General features: G+C 39.9%; 1 protein-coding gene across 1 annotated transcript in view; it reads left to right on the top strand.

Moving 5' to 3' along the window:
- LAMA1 (laminin subunit alpha 1) overlaps positions 1-23,587 on the top strand; it is a 160,771-nt gene that overhangs the window by 64,704 nt on the left and 72,480 nt on the right. Inside the window, exons 12-21 of the mRNA XM_018553825.1 lie at positions 1,376-1,549; positions 2,388-2,489; positions 6,133-6,344; positions 7,304-7,415; positions 8,444-8,554; positions 9,410-9,537; positions 9,694-9,780; positions 12,093-12,304; positions 17,586-17,692; positions 21,705-21,885. Of these exons, the coding sequence (XP_018409327.1) occupies positions 1,376-1,549; positions 2,388-2,489; positions 6,133-6,344; positions 7,304-7,415; positions 8,444-8,554; positions 9,410-9,537; positions 9,694-9,780; positions 12,093-12,304; positions 17,586-17,692; positions 21,705-21,885 (1,426 nt within the window). The remainder of the gene's footprint in view (positions 1-1,375; positions 1,550-2,387; positions 2,490-6,132; positions 6,345-7,303; positions 7,416-8,443; positions 8,555-9,409; positions 9,538-9,693; positions 9,781-12,092; positions 12,305-17,585; positions 17,693-21,704; positions 21,886-23,587) is intronic.

Genomic DNA, 23,587 nt, shown 5'->3' with positions numbered 1-23,587 from the left:
GATCTGATAAAGTCACTGGTCCAATGAAATGATAGAACACCCTAACTTCACTGACGTCAAAATACAGGGGAAGCCCTGGGGTGGACCGGCTAACCATGGGAGGGGGCCCAAGCAGCTTACTGTGCCGCAGGTCCCCTTCATGCAGCCTGAGCTGCAATAACTATGCATGGGACCAGCGTTAGTCTCAAGTGTCAGGCCCCTGCCAGCAGGTAATTGAGGGGACATAGAGATGAGTCGGGGTGCCGTGTGTGTGTTGTGGCTATATGTGTAATGCTCTGTGCGTTATGCTGTGGCTATAGGTGTAATGTCCTGTGTGTTTTTCTGTGGCTGTATGTGTAATGTTCTGTGCGTTGTGCTGTGGCTGTATGTGTAATGCTCTGTGCGTTGTATTGTGGCTGTATGTGTAATGTCCTGTGCATTGTGCTATGGCTGTATGTGTAATGCTCTGTGCCTTGTGCTGTGGCTGTATGTGTAATATCCTGTGCGTTGTATTGTGGCTGTATGTGTAATGCTCTGTGCGTTGTGGATGTATGTGTAATGCTCTGTGCGTTGTATTGTGGCTGTATGTGTAATGTACTGTGCCCCATGCATTGTGCTGGTGTGCGTTGTGCCCTGTGTGTGTTTGTTTGTGTTATGCAGGGCAAATAGTGGCAAGTAACTTTTCAGGCCTGGCTAGTAGCTCATGACCTGAAATTTTGAGCCCAGCATACATTATATATACACATACTGTACATACATAGGTGCGGGTGTGCCTGCAGGAGTGGCAGTGCTGATGCCCCTCCTAGCTTCAGCGGTTATACCAGCGGTTGGCGACCGCTGGTATAGTGCATGGTTAGTATGGAGCTGGAAGGAAGATTGGAGCTGCTCTGCTATTATTTAACATAATGTATCAGCTGCTTCAGAAACACATTTCGTATGGTAAAGCTTACTTTTAAAGTCCAACTGGAACTTTCTTTTCTAGTTTGGATAGTTTGGGGTAGGGCTAGGGGACAACTGTCATGCTTTAATTACTGTATGTGTCCCAATTAGGGAAATTTCCACTTGCTGTCTGACACCTGGACTGGAAGCAATGGCAATCTTCCCAGTGGGGACACAGACAGCAATAAAAACCCTACTCTATTAGAACTCTTGTTTTCTGTGTCCTTGTTAGAGAGAGGTCCCCTGTTTTTTCTGACATGGATCAAAAAGTTAGGAAATGCAGAGAAACCTTCCTAATGATCAGACAGCAATAAAAAAAAAAGCTTGGCAGATGTTCTAACCCTTTTACAAGCTATCCAAAACTAAAAAGGCTTTGGCTGGAGTTAGGCTTTAAAAATGTTGGACAATCTGATAATATTTTATTTTAATATCTATTAATTTTTTTTTTTTTATTCAGATGTCTGATATCCATGGCTGGCGTGTTAGTGACTTGCATGGATCTGAGAGAATTTTCCCACACCAAGACCTGTTTGATGGTCCTCATCAAATAAGCATCAATAACTCTGAGGCCAGGAAGACATTGCACTCTGTCTATTACTGGGAGGCACCATCTTCTTACCTTGGAAATAAAGTATGACTTCTGTGGTACTAAATTTTAAAGAGCTCAGCACAGTTTTGCAGCTTATGCTTAAAAATGCTTACCAGTGTCAGTCCTTGTTTATCCAATTATGTCACTTTAATTCTACCAGACAGGGCGTGTCTTCCTCAAAACTGAAATTAGAATACACTCTATAGTCTCTAATGAACTGGAATATCCATAATACCCCTGAAAGGCTGCCCAGTCTTTAGTGGCTTACTCTTGTGACTATGGCTGGAGCAGCCCTTTGTATTGGAAATTCAGATAAGACAACCAAGCACTTTACATAAGGATACGTGTTTAACTATAGACATAGCAAACCATGAGACAGCATGGGGCTGAGCACTCTTTTAGGGTACCCTATACTTTATATAGATAGCAGTAGCATTTGACAGATCCATTTAGATTAACTGAAAGTACATTTATCAAAGGAAATTCATCAAAACGGGAGCAGACAAAAACTGGAGCAGCGGTGCATGGCAACCAATCAGCTTCTCTTCTTCATTTTCAAATCTTTAATGAACAGACTGAAGGGAAAAGCTGATTGGTTGCCATGGGCAACTGCTCCAGATTTTGTCTGGTCCAGTTTTGATAAATGACCCCCATTTAGTTTGGGAACCTCTATAAAGTTGTCATGAAAGCAAATAGGATTCTTTGGAGAGATTGTCTATAGAGAAGTGTGGTGAGGCAGGGGTGCCCCTTAATGGTTTTGCTATTTTAATATAAATATCAATATTTTTCTATAGATATGTTTTGAATAGGTTTGCTATGCATGATATGTTTTCTCTTAATATGTCTTTAATAATATCTATTTTTTTTCTTCTTTCTACAGCTAACATCTTATGGGGGAGTTTTGAGGTATACAGTGTCCTATGATATTCCTGTGGAAAGTTTAGATAGGGAACCCGTTTCTAATGTGGACCTCGTTATGCAGGTAATTAGGTATCTGCTGTCTATATTCATAACTAATGTTATCCAGATACAGTGCAATAATCCTAGTAATCCTGTATGAAATAGGGATGTGGTTCGAGTTCACCGCTACCACGGCTTTTCAGCTAATCACCATGATTTGCGAAGTTCATGAATCGCAAACTTTTGGCCAAATCTTCATAGGTTTGCCTTCTGTGTAGGCAGCAATACTGTTTTTTTTATTTTTTATTCTGGCAATAGTTCATGTCTTCCATGGTAGCGCCTGGCTTCCCATGCCTTTTGTATAAGAAAAGCTTCCGTTTAACCTTAAAGATACAGCCAGAATTTAATAGCAAGATTTGCCTTCCATAGACTTTAGTTGCGTTCAGCACAAAGTTTGCAAACTTTGAGCAAGATTTGTTAACCTGTTCATGAACCATATCCAGGCAGATTATCTCATCCACAATGCTGAATACTTACAAACATTTGTCCAAAAACTATTCTATAAAAAATAATGTTAAAATGGCTTCATTAATTTAAATGATACTAAAGCTTCCAGGTTTAAATGATATGATGCTCAATGGACTCAAAACTGTTAATGATTGGGTGTGCCACATCCCACAGTAATTCAGTAAATCCTCCATTTAATCAAGCAAGACTTTTAAGGTTTCCACTCTTAAACGGTATATAACAAATTCTCCAGATTTTATTTTATATACACAATATCTTAAAAATAATAAAAACATGTAGCGTATCAAATAGTGAAAATGGTTCATTTAACATGCATAGATGCCTATAACTATCCATATCCAATTATCTTATTATCCATTAGGTCATAAATAGCTAACAACACTTAAAAGTATGTTTCACATTTCATTGAGATAAAGGCAATTGGATGCATTTCACTTAACACGTTTCATGAATTCACGCTCTACTTCATCAGGAGTATCTGAGGCACGATTTAAATATACTGTATATAGAAAAAATGTTTTAAAAAGTCCCATGTATCAATCAAAAACCTTCATTTAACAAGTTGATAATCTCACTTAATATGATAATTGAACCAACTTGAAGCCAGGTATATGGAAGCTTCTGCTAAAAGTCTGGTGGGCGATCGCGGGGATAACAGGTTGACCCCTCCAACCGAATGTCAAAGAACAGCAAAACTCTGACGTTACAATAATTTATATGTAATACTTCCAAATGTAATACTTCATACTTCAAAATTTAAGTTAAAATAAAAAAATGTATGAATGATAATGAAAAGGATTTGTTACGTGCCACAAACAGACACTACTGCTAATATATATTATACTCCTCCATATGGTAAATAAGGGATATAATAATCTGCATAGAAGGTGATATGTCAATTTAACTCAGCCAACAGAGGATGGCAAAATACCCCCACCCATTATGAATCCCTAATGCTGTCATAATAGTTAGTTACCCATATAGATATCATGGCTGTGATGGAAGTGCTATAATGAATATAGCTCCCCAGCTTCATTCTATATATGCAGATCCTAGTGTTGGCGATATAGTGGCATAATATATACTGATCCTATCGTTAGTGACATAGTAACATAGCTCTTCCCCCCCACCCCACCCAAATAAACAGTCTATATGTACTAACCTTATCGTTGGCGGAAAGGAAAAGGGGTATCTATGTACTGTATGCCAAATGAGCCATTTCCACTCATTCATACTTTTTAAGATGACGTGTATATAAAATAAAACCTGGTGAAATTGTTATATATTGTTTATAAGTGGGTACCTTAAACGTCCAGTTTTAATAAATGATGGATTTACTAATACATTGCACAAATCATTTATTTATTATTTTAAAAAAGAAAAAGAATTCAGAGGACTATGTAGTTATGTCTACTGAGTTCCGCACCTACTTAATTCCAGAAAAGATTATGGCACTTTATACACTTTTACACATAGTAAACTTGGACCTTTCCAGAATATGTAATCCCATAGAAAGGAGCTATAAAGCATCTCATGAAGAATTTAGGTGCACAATTTTGTAAGAAAGTGTAGTTTATTAAGTGGAGAATAGCTGAGAACACTTTTTTTTATCCTAAAACCACTGAGAGTCACAGAGAAGAAGTGAGAAGGCTGCTTGCGACTCCTAAAACACCAGTTTGATATGCCTGCTCTAACCTGTCATGCTCAATCACAGAGTTTTTGCAGTCAGTGGACCATATATACTTGCCAGTGTTCCTCGAAGTGAAACAGTGGAGATTTAAAGCATCATGTGGTTGTAAAAGGGTCAGTATAGTTTTACCCTTAAAATGACCCTTTGGTGACCATAAAAAAAGTCTAATCCTAGACTTATGTACAGGAGCAGACTTTTCTACATTATAGTGTGTGGTCTGTGTTACATACATGTCCCGTTCCATTCCAGCCCTCTCTTATGCCTCTAGGGCTCCCTGAATATTTTACGGAAATTCTCACAGTCAGAGCATAGGTATGCTGTTCTCTGTATTTCATTTTACATAAACTACCGATGTTAGACTGACCGGCCTATAGTTCCCAGGTTGGCACCCAGCCCCCTTTTTGATTATTGGGACTACCGTAGCCCTCCGCTTGATCCTCTTGATGGGTCCCTAATGCAACTACCAGAAAAATATTTTAAACCCTTTTAGTAGCTTTCTTCACAGAATTCAAACTCTGTTTTGCTGGATGTTAATGGAAATACAGCTCTTAACCCTCAATATGTTCAGCCACTAATTTTGTCGAACCTTCTCCACTACACAAAGCTATCAAGCAAATTTTTTCTCTCCATTCATTTATATAAATTGTTACTCATAATTCAGCATTTTTGTATCTTTAGTCCTTTTCTTCCAGAGATTTCTGTCTGTAGCCGTCACTCAAGTCTTCTCTTAGTTCTTAGCTTTGAGTCCACTGTTTCTTCACTTATGTCATCTTTTATTCTTGTTTTTCTTCTTTCTTTCTTGTTCTTTTTATCTTGCATTTCTCTTTATGACCCATTCTTTTCCCAGTCCTGTGTGTGAGTCTCTCAGATCCTTGCCATTTGCAGCCATCATTCTCATCCTTCTCTGGCTATCCCATGTTCTCATTTTTGCTTTCTCTGATTTGTTAGCCTTTTCTTCCACTGTTTTCAGTCCTCTAACATTTTTATTCAGTTGTTACTTTCTCTTTTATTTCAAATATCTTCAAGGGCTGGCCCTCCTTAAAAGATTGATGTCAGACAGCGGCCACTTTTTGATCATATAATCAAACCCATGATGTTGGTCAAGCTTTCCTGCTGATCTACTAATGATTTCACCAAATGGCAATGAAACCTTATACAAATAAGCCATATTTGTATGTAGATGGCTGTTTGTAAATTCATACAAACTCTTTATGGCAGTTTGACGTTGGGGCATACAGTTTAATGTAGACTTCATTGCATTGGATTTTTTCAAAACTGTGTTGGCCACACCAGTGAAACAGGTCCAAATTACTTGTTATTTGGACAGATTATAAAATGAAGGACAGAAAACTGGATGCTACACACAGTGATTTTGTCCCTTGTGTGTCGCTGTATCATATTTAATTGCCTTCTCTTATAAGTAGCAAACCTCTTACATACATACTGTACATTCAGCATGTCTTGCAGCAGCTGATAGATTTGACAAGAGTATCTACTACTTTTTCAGGGAAGTGGTATCACCATAGTCACAAGGACTGAAGGTTTGCTCCTGCAGCCATATGAAGAACACACAGCTGAAATAAAACTGCTTCCGGAAAACTTTCTGGACTTCTATACAAACAGACCCTTGGATCGCGACAGGCTAATGACTGTTCTGGCTAATATTAATCGCCTGTGGATACGAGCTACCTATAACAATGACAAGAATGCAGTCACCAGGTAGTCACAAAGAATTTCAAATATTAAGAATGTATTTTAGAATATATGTATTAAACATAAACTTTCATGATTGTGGCTCAATTTTATATTTATTTTATAAGTCTAAACATTTTTATCTGAGGTTTGGTATGCAGTTTTATATCCGATGTTTGTCACCTTATAGAAGATGTTTGTTTTACAAATGCACATTGAACACAGAGTGCACCCATGGCACAGGTTTCACATTATGGGTTTTCAAATGAAAGAACCGAACATAAGCTGTGTAGTTTAAGACTCTGAGAGGGTAGAAGAGTTGTTATTCTTATTTATTAAATTCTGTGTGTATATATGTCAGCTTGAGCTATTGGCAACCGTGAGCAACAACCTTTTTTTTTTAACATAGCAGTTATTTATAGGTAACCATGTGACATGATGCCTAGAGCCCCTGCTGGTTGGATACAAAGATTAGAAATACTTTTAGTTCATACCTCAAAGAATGAAGAAGAAAAATATATACAAAACCACTATACTGTATATTCTGTGTAAAGTTGACCTAGCATCAGATATATTTTTCTTCATACATGTATGCATGCTATTTAATGCATAAGTGTACAGTTCCATTAGAACATAAGGCATTATCCAGAGTCAACATCTACTTATAGGACTGGCTCACAGATGGCACAGTTTTGTAAATCCTGGTGCCAGGGCAGTACTTGGTTGTGGTCACAAATGTCTGATACAGATAATCCCCTACTGTAGTCTCTCACCTTGTGACTTGCTGCAACATTGTAGTGGTGCAGCCTGATCACTGGGAAAGAGGCAACTGAGGAAATGCTTTCTCCTGGAAGTGATTTTACTATAAACCTGTGGCAATACAATAGTTTATATGGCATGTGCCCACAGTTTTTTGTATTACATAGCTAAAGTCATATTCATTTATACATAAATTCAGCATTTTGAATGTTTTTTCTGTTTCTTAGGCTAAGCTCAGTAACACTTGATACAGCTACACCTAATGTGATTGACCTCCTGCCAGCTGTACAAGTGGAAAACTGTGAATGTCCACCTGGCTATGCTGGCACATCGTGTGAGGTATTGGGCTTACTTTGACTGATTATTTAAGTTTGCTGTAGGCTTTACTTTTATTTTTCTCAATTACAAATGTCTGATTTATGAAAAACAGAGCATCTAAATGCAGGATGTGTTGCTTATAAAAAGTAGTCAGTTACTAGCTTTTATTATTAAGCCTTTACTGTAAAAAAAAGAGAGCTGGAATCTGATTGGCTTCAGCCTTTATTGCTCACTTTGTCAGGTTTTTAGAAATGCCCCTTGATTGGTGCTTGTGGTTAATGTAATTATTATGTGGATCTGCCTGCAACCTTAGACATACTTTATTCCATTGGTCTATTTAGAGCTAATATTTCCTTTTAACTAAACACTGGCAGTATTTGGGGTGAGCAGGTTGAAGCTTAGAGCATCTGTTTGGACTTGTGTGTTGGGTTGTTCATTAAAAAATATATACCGTATGTCAAATAAAAATATCCCCTTGGCCTTTGTTTAAGGGCTAGAGAGGCATTGTGACTCCATCTGCCAGCATGAATAGGTTGTCCATTGTACCTAATTAACTCCCAACTAGCTGGAAAGGGTTTATTGGGTTTTAATCAGAGGGGTTGGTACTTTTAATGTTCCTCCCAACCAAAAAGGAAGAGGTTAACTATGTCCTTAACTATGTCCTGGGGCATTTGTACCTATACTACTGTATTGCACCTAAAGCCATATCTCACATTTTAAGGGAGCTCTCCTTCTAGTGCTAGGCAGGTCATTTAAAGAAGCTACCCCTTTGCCAGCAGTAGAGGAGGCCAAGCGATTTGAGGAGGTATTAGTGTTCTAAGGAGGTGTTGATCCTACTTATATCCCTTGTGTCTAGTGAACATATATAAAGTAGAGTGTTGATTGGCGAAACCTTTGTCAAACTCTTCAGCCAATAGGAAGATGGGTCATTCAGGCAGCCAGAATAGTTTTCCTGCACAGATCCTAGGAAAACCTGCTTCTAATAATGTTGACTTGAATATTGTAGTATTGCCAAGTGGGTCTCAGGCTACAACATTTGTTTTTTGCAGTCTTGCATACCTGGATACTATAGAGTTGGTGGAACCCTCTTCGGTGGAATTTGTCAGCCTTGTGATTGCAACGGCCATGCAACAGACTGTGATATCCATGGTGCTTGTTATGTAAGTTAGTTGTTTTAATGGTTCTGTGTTCTTCCACTAAAATCTTTAATTCCAAAGTGCATTTAGATCAGCAATAACTAGCTTGTACTTGTTAATGTTTATATCAGCAAAAAGTGATGACTGCTTAGTTCAGTCTCGCATATATTGTCTCCTGATAATCTCGGAAAGTCACATTGGAAATACAATATATGCTTTTTTTGGATCAAGCATACACCTTCTTACACTATTCTGAAGGGAAATACTTTCAGACTACTCCTTTAAATGTTCTATAATTTTGCATAATGTGGGTGGAATGTCTCTTATCTATGATATCAGTACATCTCTGAGGTACATTATTAAAATGCTGTGATCCTGTTGGCTCCTAACTTCCTTTTTGAGTTGCCAATGCTTCCTTTGCATGCATTCAAATTCAAAACAGTGTTATCAGTCCTGACTGAGCTCTCCTCTCCTGGACTACAGAATATCTCCCACTTATGTTATAGAAATGAGGAAAAAGGGTTTAGTCCTATAGTCTGGCAGAGTTGAACTGTGCAGGACTGACATTAACATTGCTCATGATTCCAGTGCAGTAGAAGCAGTGAGTTGTCAGCTTAAATAGTAAGTTAGGAGCTCACCAGATATCCGGCGGATCTACAGGTATTTTTCTGTACTTGCAGCACTTTTAAAGGGTTAAACAAGAAATGCGCACGTATCGTAGCTAGATACTGAATATGTTATTTTGTTTTTTTTGCCCAAACACTTTGACAATAGTAAAATGTTACTTATAGTTCTCACAATTTTATAGGATTTGTTGTTTTCGTAACAAAATGTGCGTGTGCCTTATTGTTATATGGGGTATTTTGTGCAATTCTTTAGGGCTGCCAGCACAATACTACAGGTCCCCATTGTGACCAGTGCATTCCAGGATTCTATGGATATCCAACAGCAGGAACACCTCAGGACTGCCAGCTGTGTGCTTGTCCTCTAAATGCACCTTCCAACAAGTGAGAGCCTTTTCCTCTTGTCATAATCAGCAATAAGTTATAATCAGCATGCCACTGATTGCTAATATTTATGGATGTAATTTTGTCCTTAGTACTAAAACTAATATTATCCACACTTTGCTTGTCAATAAATCAACATATTTTTTCCTGTTTCAGTTTTAGTCCAACTTGTTATCTGTCTGGAGAAGAAGACGTGATATGTGACCAATGTGCACCTGGTTATACTGGACCACGGTGTGAAAAGTATGTAAATTCCCATGAAGGCTTCTTATTACTGGATATATATTGTTGCAATGCAGGTTCTAAAAATATGAAATTACATTGTCTCATTTATACAAAAACAAAATTATCCTTAAATTAGACATGTTCAACTATTGAAATAATATCAATAATGATATCATATAAAGTAGAGGTTGTTCTTGCCTCAATCGAAGCTTTTATGAAGGTAAACCTGTAGAATTTTCTGGAACACAGTTAAAGTGACCCATAGTTACATAGTTATATAGTTACATAGTGTCTGGGGTTGAATAAAGACATACGTCCATCAGGTCCAACCCATATAGGTCCACTCATTCTTAGGAATACTTGTATCCCTGAATATTACGGCCCCTCAGGAAATCGTCCAAAAGTTTCTTGAACAATTCTACACTCCTAGCTGAAATCACTGCCGGTGGCAGTGAGTTCCAGACCCTAACCGCTCTTACTGTGAAGAACCCCCTTCCCCCCTTGTGCTGGAATTTTTTCTCCACCAATTTTAGGTGGTGGCCTCTAGTCTTTGTAATGTAGTTAATCTTAAGGAGTTTGTTGCCAATGTTGCTGTCACTATTGAACATCTTGGACATTAAAATCATATGCCCACTTAATCTCCTTACTTCCAACGTGAACATGTTTAAGTTCAGTAGCCCTGTCTCATAGCTCTGGTCCTCCATTCCCCTAATTAACTCAGAAGTTAAATCTTGAAAATGCATTCAAGTAGATTAACTATTAACAAAAATGTAGCTTATTTGTGTAGCACTCGGCTGCAGACCCTCCAATCATCTCTGAATTGGTGTTGACACTGTCCTTCCTTCTGGAGGTTGTCTTCTTTTGTTCTCCATGGTCTCTGTGGGTGTTGTAAAGTAGCCACCACTCCAAGCTCACTCCCGTGATGGACTACAATCTCAATACAAATAAGCAAACTGAACATGAGATTGTAGTCCATCCCAGGAACAAGCTTGGAGAGGTGGCTACTTTACAACACACACAGGGACCATGAGAAACAAAAGTAGCCACCTTCCAGAAGGAAGGACAGTGTCAGCATAAATTCAGAGATGATTTGAGGATCTACAGCCGAGTGATACACAAATAAGTTACATTTTTGTTATTTGTTAAGGTACTTGAATGCATTTTTAAGATTTAACTCCTGAGTTTAATGTCACTTTAAATTCTTGCTCTCTTGCCTTTTGTGTGTCTTCACACAGAAAGGTTCCTTTCACCCCATAGATTGTTATATGAAAAGAGCTCTCTCTGCTGCTATTTATATTGGTTCAGCAGAAGTGGAATGAAGCATACAGAAGGCCATCAGGGTGGAAAGCATTCCAGGTTTCATTTGCAGGTGAAGATAGAGATGAAATCTTAAATTACAATTCCTGATGCTATAAAATAGAGAAGTACTGAATGGGTCAAAATCAGCTTACTGCTTTTGATTTGTTCTGAAAAGCCCTGGTAATTTGTTACACATTGGTGCTGTGTAGTCAGCACAGTAACGTCCTTTGGCAGTTTTCTTTATTGGGGACACCAAGAACCTATTAGTACTGATGTCGCCAACTTAGCCACTTAATTGCTGACACATGCAAATTATACAGGTTTGATGACTAATTTAAACCAGGCAATGAAAGAGAGTATATCCAGGGGATTGGTAATTAAAGGGAAGCATTGGAAAGCATGTTTATTAACACTGAACTGTACTGAGAAGAATAATATCTATTGCTGTGTTATTGTTCCATTATTTAAGACATTGGGTGTATTCACAGAATGTCAGTTCTAGCAATTTTTCATCTGTAAGGTTCACTGAGGTTTATTATTCTGTAACAAATGGTGTGAGGCTTTGGTGTGAGATTTATACAGCAGTTTTATTCAATAATGTCACATGCACTTTTGTTCTGTGTATTATAGACTAAAGCCCAACTCCAATTTTGGATAGTATGGGGAAAAGTTGTAATCTCTGTTAGATTTTTACTGCTTTTTGTTCCTCACATCCCACCCTGGTAACAGGGGTTAGAAGGACAGAAAGTGACGAAAAACCCCCTAATTGGAGACAGAAGCATAAAAAGACCTACATAATATAGCATTTACTATATATTTTAATTAGGGTGCAATGGCAGAAGTTTTACTGATAAAATAATCTTTATTTAGTGTCAGCATAGCAATTTGTATTAATTAGTTTAATTATCATTTCAAGTGCTTGTTGAATACATGGTTTCAATAATGATCTAACAACACCCACCTTGTTTCAATGACATTATTTGAAGGGTCAGATCTTATAGTGCCTTTAAAGAATTAATCCTGTGTTCCAGGTGTGCCAATGGATACTATGGAAATCCATCAGTGCTGGGAGGGTCCTGTGTCCCTTGTGATTGTAATGGCAATATAGACCCCTTTGAAGATGGCCATTGTGATTCAGTGACAGGAGAGTGTCTGAAATGTATTGGTAACACAGCTGGGCGCTACTGTGAAAGATGCGCTGATGGCTTCCATGGGGATGCCATTTTTGTGAAGAACTGTACTGGTAAGATATGATGTGGTTGCTCATTTTCTGGATGGCTTACTAAACGAATGCGGTGGTGTTTCAATTAAAGTGATATTAAAGTCAAAAGGATTTTAATCTATTTCAAATTCTGATTAAATCACTTACAAGGATTGCTGCTCCTCGATGTTTCAAAGTTTTAGTTTCCTGCAGAATCAGCTGGTCCCCTGAGCACTGGCCCTAATATTTGTTTTAGAGTGAATCCTTTCTCAAGCAGAAATGCAGTCACACTTGGGTGTACTAGTAAGCTGTGGCTGTCTCCACAAACACACAGGCACAGCAAATCAAGCTACTCCCCTCCCCGTGGCCCCCTCTCTTCTCTAATCTAGTAGATAAACAGTTGCTGGAGTCTGCACTGTCCTTTGTGATCTTGTACTGGACAGGAAGTTCAGGGAAGCTGAGCTGAAACAGCTGTTCAAAAACATGATGATTGGGGGGCGCATGCGCGCGGTGATCCGGAGCGGACATGTTTTAGAGCAGCTCCGTGTCCCTCCGGCATAGCAGGGGAACCCGCGCCGCTCACCCCGGCCACATCGCGGCAATAACTGCAGTGTCAGACGAGGGAAGGAACGGGTGACGCGGCCATGTCCTCCGCCGGCCAGAGATCCCAGCCAAGAGGGAGATTAGCAGGTGAGAGGCAGACCCGCACCCCTGCCAAGATGGCGCCGCAGCCTTCACAAGCCAGACAGTCACAGCAAGCCTCCCCCTCTCACTCTAACAGAGAGGATACAGACAGCAGGGCCAGCTCTCCCTCCCCCACCAGGGCTGACACACTACAGAAAGATCTGCTGAAAAAGATCGATAGAATGCTACAAAAAGCTCTGCAGCAAACGTCCAAGCAGATCACAGACAAGCTAACTAAAGAAATCCGTGATCTGGGCCACAGAACCGCAGACCTGGAATCCAGAATGGACGTCACAGTGGTAACTCTTGAGACTCATGACAGGGAGCTGGATGCTATGAGGGAAGACAATGCCATTCTCCTATCCAAGATGGAGGATCTAGAGAACAGGTCACGCCGCTCCAACATCAGGATAAGGGGGATACCAGAATCCATACTAGATCTCCCTGCATTCACCACGGCACTGCTCCAAGAATTGGCTCCGTCCATACCACACGAAAGATTAGAGTTTCAAAGGATCCATAGAGCCCTCACACGCCGCAAACCAGAGGGGCCGCCACGTGACATCATCGCAAAATTCCTATATTTTCGCTCCAAGGAAACCATACTCCAGGAAGCCCGCGCCAAACAACCCCTCGTGTTCCAAGGGCATGAATATCAAATCTTTGCGGATCTTGCCCCATCCACCATAGCGAAACGGAGGGAAATGAAACCGGCGCTACGCACCCTTCAACAACACAAGATCCTGTACAGATGGGGATTCACATTTAAGCTGTCGTTCTCCTACCAAGGCAGACAACATCAAGCTTCTTCACTGTCGGAGCTCGAGGCCATACTTGAGGAACTGCACCTTAACCCTGAATCACCAGGTCCTTGTTCTGCAGCCACCACTTTGGATCAGATCGCACAGATGAAAAAGTCGTCATGAGTCTTGCCAGTTTTTGTTCAGTCCCATGTCTTGAGGGTGCTCCAACACAAGATCTTCAAATTCATATGGGCCAATAAGAAACCTCGCCTCCCCAAATGAGTGATGTACCACACCAGATGAGATGGAGGTCTGGGGGTCCCAAATCTTCAAAAATATTTCCAAGCTCCACAAATAACCACTATAGCCAAATATCATGACAAGAGTGAACCGCCGTTATGGGTCTCTCTGGAAGCGATAGATTGTGACCCCATAGCCATAGACAATCTCCTATGGCTAAGACCAAGTGCCAGAGCCTCCCTCACTAATCCTATCACCCGGCGCTCCCTCAAGATATGGGACTCAGTCAAATATTCCAGCAGACTCATCTCCCCACATCTCCCACTGTTGTCTATACTTCGGAATCCCATGTTCCCTCCAAGCCTCGAATCTCCCTCATCCTTTAGAAACTGGACCAATAACAAAGTAACGACCCTACATGACATTATAGGTGTAAATCAGATAATTCCGTATTCGGATCTACAATCTAAATATAAGGCAAGCAGACCTTAAGGCCACAATTGATGAAGACACCTGGTCCCAAATCTGGGAAAACACCATATCATGCTCAACACATGCGTTGACCCTTGAGGCCAATTACAAGGTGCTCCTTCGTTGGTATATAATACCCACGCAGGCGATGCACTTTGTGCCTTCCTGTGATGGTCTATGCACTAGGGAATGTGGAGAAAGAGGTACATATTCCCACATGTGGTGGTTGTGCCCGGTGGTGGTCCTGTTGTGGCGTAAGGTCTTTCAAATTATTTCTGTCCTAATGAACACACATATTCCACCAACCCCACAGGCAGCTCTCCTAAATGTTAAACCGTCAGTTATCACTAACCAACAATTCAAACTAATGCTACAGGTACTGTCCGCGGCCAAACGTACCATAGCCAGGGCTTGGCTGTCAAACTCTTTATGTGCCATATGTGAATCTTTACACACCTACCCACTAGTTCCTTCGGTGGCCGTCTCAAGACTGTTAGCTCCGTTTTATGCAACAACTTCACTGTTTGCGCATAAGTTATTAATGTATGTATGTATCAACATTTATGTTTGATGTTACGTTCCTTTTGGAAAATTGTTAAAAACCAATAAAATACTTTGAAAAGTAAAAAAAAACAAAACATGATGATTGCAAGTGATTGGGCAAAAACGTAAATGAATAATTTTCTGGGCAATGTATAATTATTTATTATATTATAATTTCTTATAATTATTTATTATATTATAATTTATGATTTTGTGTTTCAAACTTTATCATACCCGCAATGTCTACTGGACTTTTGTTTGGACAGATTTAGTGAGTTATTCCTAAGATTTACTAAGAATTACAGGCCTACAATATAAAACAACAAATTGCCATGAAAAACGTACCGCTTTGGCATGCTAAAATCCTGCATAATCATACCTCCAGGGAGGTTAATACTACTTTGAGTTAATTGTATAACATTCTGTACTGCTTTTATCTGATTTTGAAGCAATCAGAAGTTAGAGATGTAGCTCCCCAAACAGAGGGACATTGTTTGTATGTCAAACAGCACTATACAGTGGGATGCCAAGCTGCCAAATAATTACTTTAATCACTTACAATAGTTTAATTATAGAAAATATCACTAAAAATGTGTTAAGACGCTCTCTGATTGCTCGGGTTGTTGTCCAAAAAATTAATTTTGGGTTAGTAAACATTATTCCCTCTCAGGTTCTTAAGCATAAATAAGGCTGCAGTCATTGTAAAACATTAAGACTAATACAATTCTAGTACAATAATAATCTTCTGGTTTGTTGGACCTGGCAAAAAGAGACAGTGAAAGATACTACAGAGAATTTGTCTACATATGCTACAATAGAATGTTTTAGGGTAGCTCATTGCTGCACATAGCTCAGCTTGTATAATAGATGGAAGATGAGGGTCACCTGCCATCAGAACATATTTAGAGATAGATAAAGGTTTTAGTACAGAATAACACTTATAGTTGTCAAACAGTGATTTTTCATAGATATCTGTACATACCAAAAATAGTGACAACTAAGGAGGAAAGAGGGACAGAGGGACACTACAACCTGTAGGTACCCATAACATTCCCCTGGTTTACACATTTTGTGTATATAAGCATATATAAGGTGACTCTATTTCTACTAATGGAAAAAATAATGTCACAATGACTAAACATGGAAAAGTTGTCTCTGAGCCTCTGCCACCTATAGGCAAAAATCTAATGTGCCTAATGGTAAATCCAGCCCTGATTAGCTGTAAAACAACAATAATTGGGACCATGATTAACCCTTTCGCTGCCACTGACGTATCTCATACGTCGCTGGCAGTGGGCCCCTTTAAACAGACTGGCGGCACTGTTTACATGTGTGTAAGGTCAGCTTTACACTCAAAGTGTTTTTGGCAGCTCAGCTGCCGCCAGATCGCTTCCAGGGGCCATTGCTGTGTGCCTACTGTCACTTTAAAGAGTACATGTCACCACTAGTATACTATCACATAGGGGTCTTTGTAAGCCCCCTTATGTGATAGCAATTGAGTAAAAACATTTTTAAAAAGTAACAAAAAAATTAAGATTAAATAAAATAAACGTAAAAAATAAAAATGTTTTTTAAAGTTCCCTGCCACCGCAAGTGTGCGTGTATCAACGTAAACAGGGGTCTTGTGTGCCTACTTACAAAAAAGACAATCACGCTACACATGTTAGGTATCGCCCCTTGTGCCAGACTGAGAGCAATAATTCTAGGGCCAATATTCATGCATATGCCTAAACTGATGACCTGTACAAGTTTTTAAAATTTAGCCTGTGGACAATTTGGGGTACAGTATTTTGTTTCACGCAATTTGTAACTTGGGCATGTTGGGTACCTATTTACTTGTTGTAACTTCATCTTTTATATTTTACAAAATGGGTATTATATTGTGTTTCTGGGCACTAAAATTAACTTAAGAGCATTTTTTACAACATTTTTGCGTTGATAAAGAGTTGCGCTAATATTGTTTTTTTTATTCTATAGGGTCTTTGATTTCAGAAAAAATAAAATGTTTGGGGGTTTTAAGTAATTTTCAGGCCTAAAATGTGGATTATAAAATGTGTGCAAAAAATGCTTTGTCAGAAAAAGGGTTAGATATAAATGACTACATACAGTGGCAACAATAGTACTGACCAGTCACAGGGGCCTTTAAAACTGACAGGTGGACCTGATCAGAAGATTGATGTTAGTCTGTGGACATACCTGCGCCTGTATACATCCGGTTACGCTCGTCTCCAGCCAGGTCCAGAAAAACAAACAGATCAGAGTTCTGTTTCCACAGACCTCACCATGCCAGATCTGATGTAAATGGACACATGTCTGTTTACATCCGATTCCCAATAGACCAACATGGGTCCAGTAATCTCAGTTCTTGCAATGGAGGAAAAAACTGGATGGTAACAACAAAACAACAGCGGTGATATATGTTTCAGCAGGGGATCCATGCATGGCAGGCCATGAAAGTGTGCCTTACTGCTGCAATGCTTTGCCAGATCACTGCTAATTTTGGTACTGGCAGTGAGTAGCCCCAACATGGCCGGTATTAATGTCCTGGTGTAGGGAAAAGGAGGGTTATTACTAAACTGGAACATTCAGGTAGTATTCATTTAATGGAGTTTTTAACATTTAATTTTTTTATCTTTTCTAAGCATGCGAGTGTCACCCAGACAGCTCAATCTCCTCAATGTGCCACCATGACACTGGATTGTGTGACTGTAAACCACACGTCATCGGAAAAAAATGTGATCAATGTGAGGTAAGACACAAAACATACTTTGGAGATTTAAAGGAGACGTGTTCTGTTTTCATACTGTTGTTTTTTTATATTCAGGACTAAAACAAATCAAATTAAAAAATGCTTTTATTTTTTGAGTTAGGTAGACCTATAAAAGTTCATTTGAGTATTCATATATACATTATACACACTGGAACTATAGCTTTCAAATAATTGCTGGCAGTATTTACTACAAACTAATAGGCCGTTCACTTTGCAGGGGAATTTTCCCTCAGCTTAGTAAATGTGGTGAAAATACACTTTGCAAAGAAAACACGATCATGTACAAGATACAAAAAGCAGTATTTTTGCTTGCAATATTAAATGATGGAAGTCAGAAGAGCTTCACCTCATTCACTAAGCTAAGAGAAAATGCCCTTGCAAAGTGAGCAGCCTATTTGCCTTTAGTAAATCAACTCCCATTTTGATATGCTGAAGAAGAGGTTGTGTGAGTGCTTATGCAGTGGGATAAGTCAATATGAAACAAATATATATGAAAGCGCACTACTGTAATGTGGCCAAGTCTCTCACTTACTGAGTTTCTGGGAAATGGTGTGCATAAGCTCTTCAAAAACCGGGAGAGGAGCCCTGTGAAACATAATAATCAACAAATATAGTAAGCTGAAGAGCGCAACTACCCAATCTTTGACAATAGGGTCGGCATCTTCCAATGTAAAAAGCCTAGATGCCTTACTTGCCAGTTTATTCAGCACGGACAGTCTCAGTTTATTGACCATCTCAACAAGGTACATCATATGAAGCAATTTATCACATGCTCGCATGACCATGTGATCTATGGGCTCACTTGTCCCTGTGGGTTGATGTACATTGGTCGCACTATACGCCCAGTACGGGCCGGGATTGGGGACCACAGGCGTCTTATTGCCAAGGGCGAACTGGAACACAGTGTCCCAAAACACTTTACCATCAAACATCAAAAAAGCATCCAGGACCTGAGGGTGTTTGCAATCGAGCACATCCCCACACACCTATCTCCATCAGAACGTTTTCATTTACTATGCAGAAGAGAAACGTTCTGGATTTATAAACTTAATACTCTAACACCCAATGGGCTGAATGAAGAAATTGAAATACATACCATTCTCTAGTGTGTCTCCATTCACCAGAACAAAATGTTGTTGTTTTTTCCCTGTCTTGGGATGCAGGTTATGAAGGATTATAAACAACAATAGTGGTGTGTTAGCACCCTGACTCGTAGATGTTAGTGTGCACACACACACCGAGGAGATCCTGTTTAAGTAGGCAAAACGCCAGGCCTTGGCACATAATCCATCAGCTGTCCATAGGTTCCCCGACTTGCTCTTTGGGTGAACCAGGTGGACCTATATGTAAAATGGTGCTACCACCAATATTCATATCGGGAGTAGGTAGTCACCTTATAATAGGTTTAGAACTACATTTCTTTTTTTCCAATGGTGAATGATCACCAATTTTTAATCAATTTTTAAATACATTTGACAGTTTTATTCTTTTTTAATGTATTCTCCACCTACACATTTTCCTATATATACTTTTTATATATTTTATGTATTTTTTACATTTCACATCATGATGCAGGTTTTCTACATGCCATTTTATGTTCCACTTTTAATGTAATATAGTATCTTAAATAAATCTCTTTTTGATATGAGACCTATTTCTTAGGGGTTCAGCAACAGACCATCCGATATGCACAATCAGTAATACCCATTTGGAATAATCTATGATAATAGCCAATATTATGATAAAGATCACACATGGGCCCCAGAATGACAATTAGATCAGAGTGCGAGAGATCTTGAGAAATCATCTCCTGGGTGCCCAGGAGACTGACAGTCCGTCCTCCGGCGCCTCAGCCTATCACAGCACTAATCCGGATCTGACTCCTCCCCCCTGTCAACTTTAAAAGACAGTAGTTTCCCGCCACCTTACACCACTCTAAGGCTTGACAAAGAGGGTTACCCTCGAAACGCGTAGCCTGCTTACCGCCAATTCAGCTTGCATGTGGTTTTCACAGTACAGTACATCTCCCTCGGACAAACAAGCACTGACTGACAACACTCACTGGATCCCCCATTGATCGCTCCACACAAAGCACAGCAACGCACTGCTCAGTGTGTATTTCAGCCGCCGGGCAGTTCTCCTTCTCATGCTCCAGCTGTCGCAGCTCGGCCTGGGCAGCCGAGTACGCGGACTGGGGACAATTTCTGATCATATCAGTCCGGCATTCTACAGACCAGTACCGCTGACCTGACTCCTGGTGCCAATTCAGGACATCTTGACTGTAAGTCACACACCTACTACTGTAATCTAAACCATTCAGCCAGTTACATCAGGCTGCTCAGTATTTATTTGGGTAGTTGCGCTCTTCAGCTTATTGTATTTGTGGATTATTATGCAGTGGGATAAGAGGTGTTTAGGTAGTAGAGTGTCTTAAGCTGGCCATACACGTTACAATTATCTGCAGATTTTCTATGGTCGGATGGAAAAGGGGCAACAGATTCCTCCATCTAACTGTGTGCAAGGAGTAATCTCCACCTGGGCCAATCTGTTGCACCTTTTCCATCTGACCACAGAAAATCTGCAGATAATTGTAAGGTGTATGGGCACCTTTAGACTCCTATTTCTGCTGATGTGGAGCTTATGTTAGACTACGACTAGATAATAAAACACCTGAGCTACAAATAATGTCAAAGGCAGTCCACATGGACTAATAGTCTTCAAGTGAGTTGGTATTTTGGATGAGACCACATATAATGATATAATGTGCTGGGATGAATTAACTGCCGCCAGCATGCGCTAGAATTATTTCACCCTGGCCCAGCCAGTCAAAGACAGTGAACCAGGGAAAAAAGAGGGGTGACGAGAAATAATAAAAATTTCCCAAAGCCATACTTTGCCTATAAATATTCAAACTTTGCTCTGCTGTTATTAAAGAGAGTAAAATGTACTCTTCCCAATACTGAGAGTCGGTGTGTGAAACACTGTAGCTGTCACACGCCAGCTCTATATACTGAGAGCTGAGCAATCACAAACTGCTGATCACTCATCTCACAGGCTGGGTTCACACCTGGGCGTACGGAATATGCACGTTTTTACTGCGATTTGCGGTAAAAGAAACGCGCCACAAACGCCCGTTTCCGAGGGCTGTCCGGCTGTATCCTAATGGATACGCACGGCAAATACGCCCCAAAGAAGCTCCTGTACTTCTTTGGGCGTAGGGCATTTTTCAGCTCGTTCCTAGGAACGTGCTGTAAAACGCCCAGGTGGGAACCATGCCCATAGGCAATTATTGGTTTTCACATGTTGAGCGTTCTACAGCGGGTAGGAACGCGCTGTAAAACGCCCAGGTGTGAACCAGGCCACAGCCTTCTTCTTGTATAGAGAAGATACTGTCAGCCACCACTTCCCACAGGTATTCCCTTGTCCCCTCTCTCTCTCTCCAGAACTCATTGGAGGGACAGATGGGGAGGGAGTGGGCACAGCTGGTTCTGGCTCTAGAGAGGCAGAGCCAGCTTTCAATCCGACAGCTGGGTGTATTCCAACATAATTTTTTTGTTGGGATCCTGTGCTGGTGACCCAAAATAGAAGTAAAACTGAAAATAAGGTTGGCTTTGAATTCTCTTTTAAATTCTAGGGATTTATCTTCCCTTCTGCCTAGAAGACAATAATCTCCAGGACAGAATGTATGGATTAATCTTTTTGTTAAGGACACAGACAGCAATACAGACCTATCCCTTCCCCACTACATCCAACAAGGCAAATAACTGCAATTACACTTTAATTTGAAATGTATTATGGTTTTCAAAATACTCATTCAGGCAGCATAGTTTGTAAGCTATATCTGATGTTATACTTTACTTATGACTTTGACCTTGATTCATTTATACGTGCTTGGTGGAAATGACTGTAAATATATTTTATAAGCATCAGTTTATAACTGATTTCCTTTCTTTGATCTCTATAACGTTTGATTCAATGTTTTTATTTACAGCCTGGGTTCTATGGCTTGACATCTGGCCTTGGCTGCCTGCCTTGTAACTGTAGCTTATCGGGTTCAAACTCTGGAGTGTGCGATGATGCCGGTCAGTGCCCATGCGTTAGTGGAGTGGCAGGAGTTAAGTGTGATGTCTGTGCCCAAGGATTTTATGGATACGAGGATGGTGGCTGTACAGGTAAGTTTTTAAACTGGCTCATTTAGATTTTAAAGGCTAACCTTATAAATATCCAGTTAGAATCTGGCAGGTAAGTGTTAAGCTGCAAAACATTTTTACCTGGGTAGCTGTAATACAGAGACCGTTTGCTGTACAATTCAGGTCACGGGTCTCAGACACATTCCCTTTTCCCGAGCATTGTTCTGCAGACTGCATATTGGAATAGTTGGTCTTACAGAGATCTATTGGGAATTCCTGACACACAGGACACTGCAGAGTGACAATCAGGGGCTGGAAGTGGGCCGAGACCAGTGCAAATACTGGGATCTGAATTGTACAGCAGATGATAACTGGATCGCAGCTACAGAGGTAAATTTAATTCACATTTTATGTTTTCCACCCCAGAGCCAAAAATCAAATCTTCATGTCACTGTTCTTTAAATGTAGTGATTGAACTTCCAATAACATAAAGTGATTTGCTTTTAGCAGAATTGCTATAGTTTGTATCCAGTTAAACTATTTTCTTCTGTCAGACAAACTCAGTATTGTTATAACTATACCAAGACAGAATTACACAGGCAGTGTTTTCTGAAGAGTGGTAAAGGGGGATTGCACAGCTATTCACAAAAGGGTAAAGAGTTTGGAGAAGGCAGGAGAAGTGAACAATCTAGGACAAAATAGCTGAAGTGGAAAGTGAGCTGAATTGGAGGATTTTTCCAAATCAGCTATTTTATTCTAGATTGTTCACTTCTGCCATCTCCAAACTCTTCACCCTTTTGTGAATAACCCTTTCAAATAGACAATACATTGACAGGATTATTCAGTGAAAAATTGTGGGAACCTTTATATTTTGTAAAGGACATTAGACCATACATATCCCGTAACCAATCAGGTATTAGTTTGCTGCAGTTCGGATAATGAAAGAGGATTACGTATTGGTTGACTTTTTTTTGCACATTTCTATCATTCTTTGTGAAACAGCCCCAAATTACTAATCCATTATCACAAAGAGAACACAAGACTATAGTAGCAGCATTGTTTATTTTTTTATCATTTGGTAAATGACTCCCCCATCCTCTGGAGCTCATACCCCAATCTATCTAGCTATTTCTTACTATGTCGGCCCTGAAAACTCTCTTTTTTTTAAGGGAAGCCTATGCCACCTTCGTTTAAAAGAGAACTATGGGGTTAGTGTTTTTCCCCATAGTTCTCTTAAGGGTCACGGGAGGACATATACTAGTGTCTCCCGTGGCCCAAAGCTCAGTATACCGCGAGCTACAGCTTGCGGTATACTGAGACCGCCGCAGCCAGGACAGAGAGAATCCCTGCGCGGAGTGGCAGTCACGGCTCTCTGCAGGGAGATGATCGAGAAGTGAACGAGCGACAGTATGCGTTTGCTCACTTCCCGATCTATTGAGCTGACGTGTGACACGTCGGCTCCAACTAGGAGGATGAGTGATTTTCACTCACCTCATAGTTCTCCTTTAATGACTGTATTTCTATGCCTTCAGTTAACTAATCTCTCACAGTTATTGCCTTTTGTATCACTTGCCCCTCCTTTTAGATTGTAAGCTTGATGGGCCCTCCTTATCCTTTAGTATGGAATTATAATGTAACTGTAATGTCTCCCTTTAGTATATAAAGTGCTCTGCAAACTGTTGGTTCTGTATAAATCCTGTATAATAATGCATATTATTATTATTATTATTATTATTATTAATAA

This window comes from Nanorana parkeri, unplaced genomic scaffold, assembly GCF_000935625.1.
Source record: "Nanorana parkeri isolate BGI_ZX_2015 unplaced genomic scaffold, ASM93562v1 scaffold7, whole genome shotgun sequence".
Classification (NCBI taxonomy): domain Eukaryota; kingdom Metazoa; phylum Chordata; class Amphibia; order Anura; family Dicroglossidae; genus Nanorana; species Nanorana parkeri.
The sequence above is the reverse complement of the archived record's forward strand: the minus strand, read 5'-3'. Positions and strand labels throughout refer to the sequence as shown.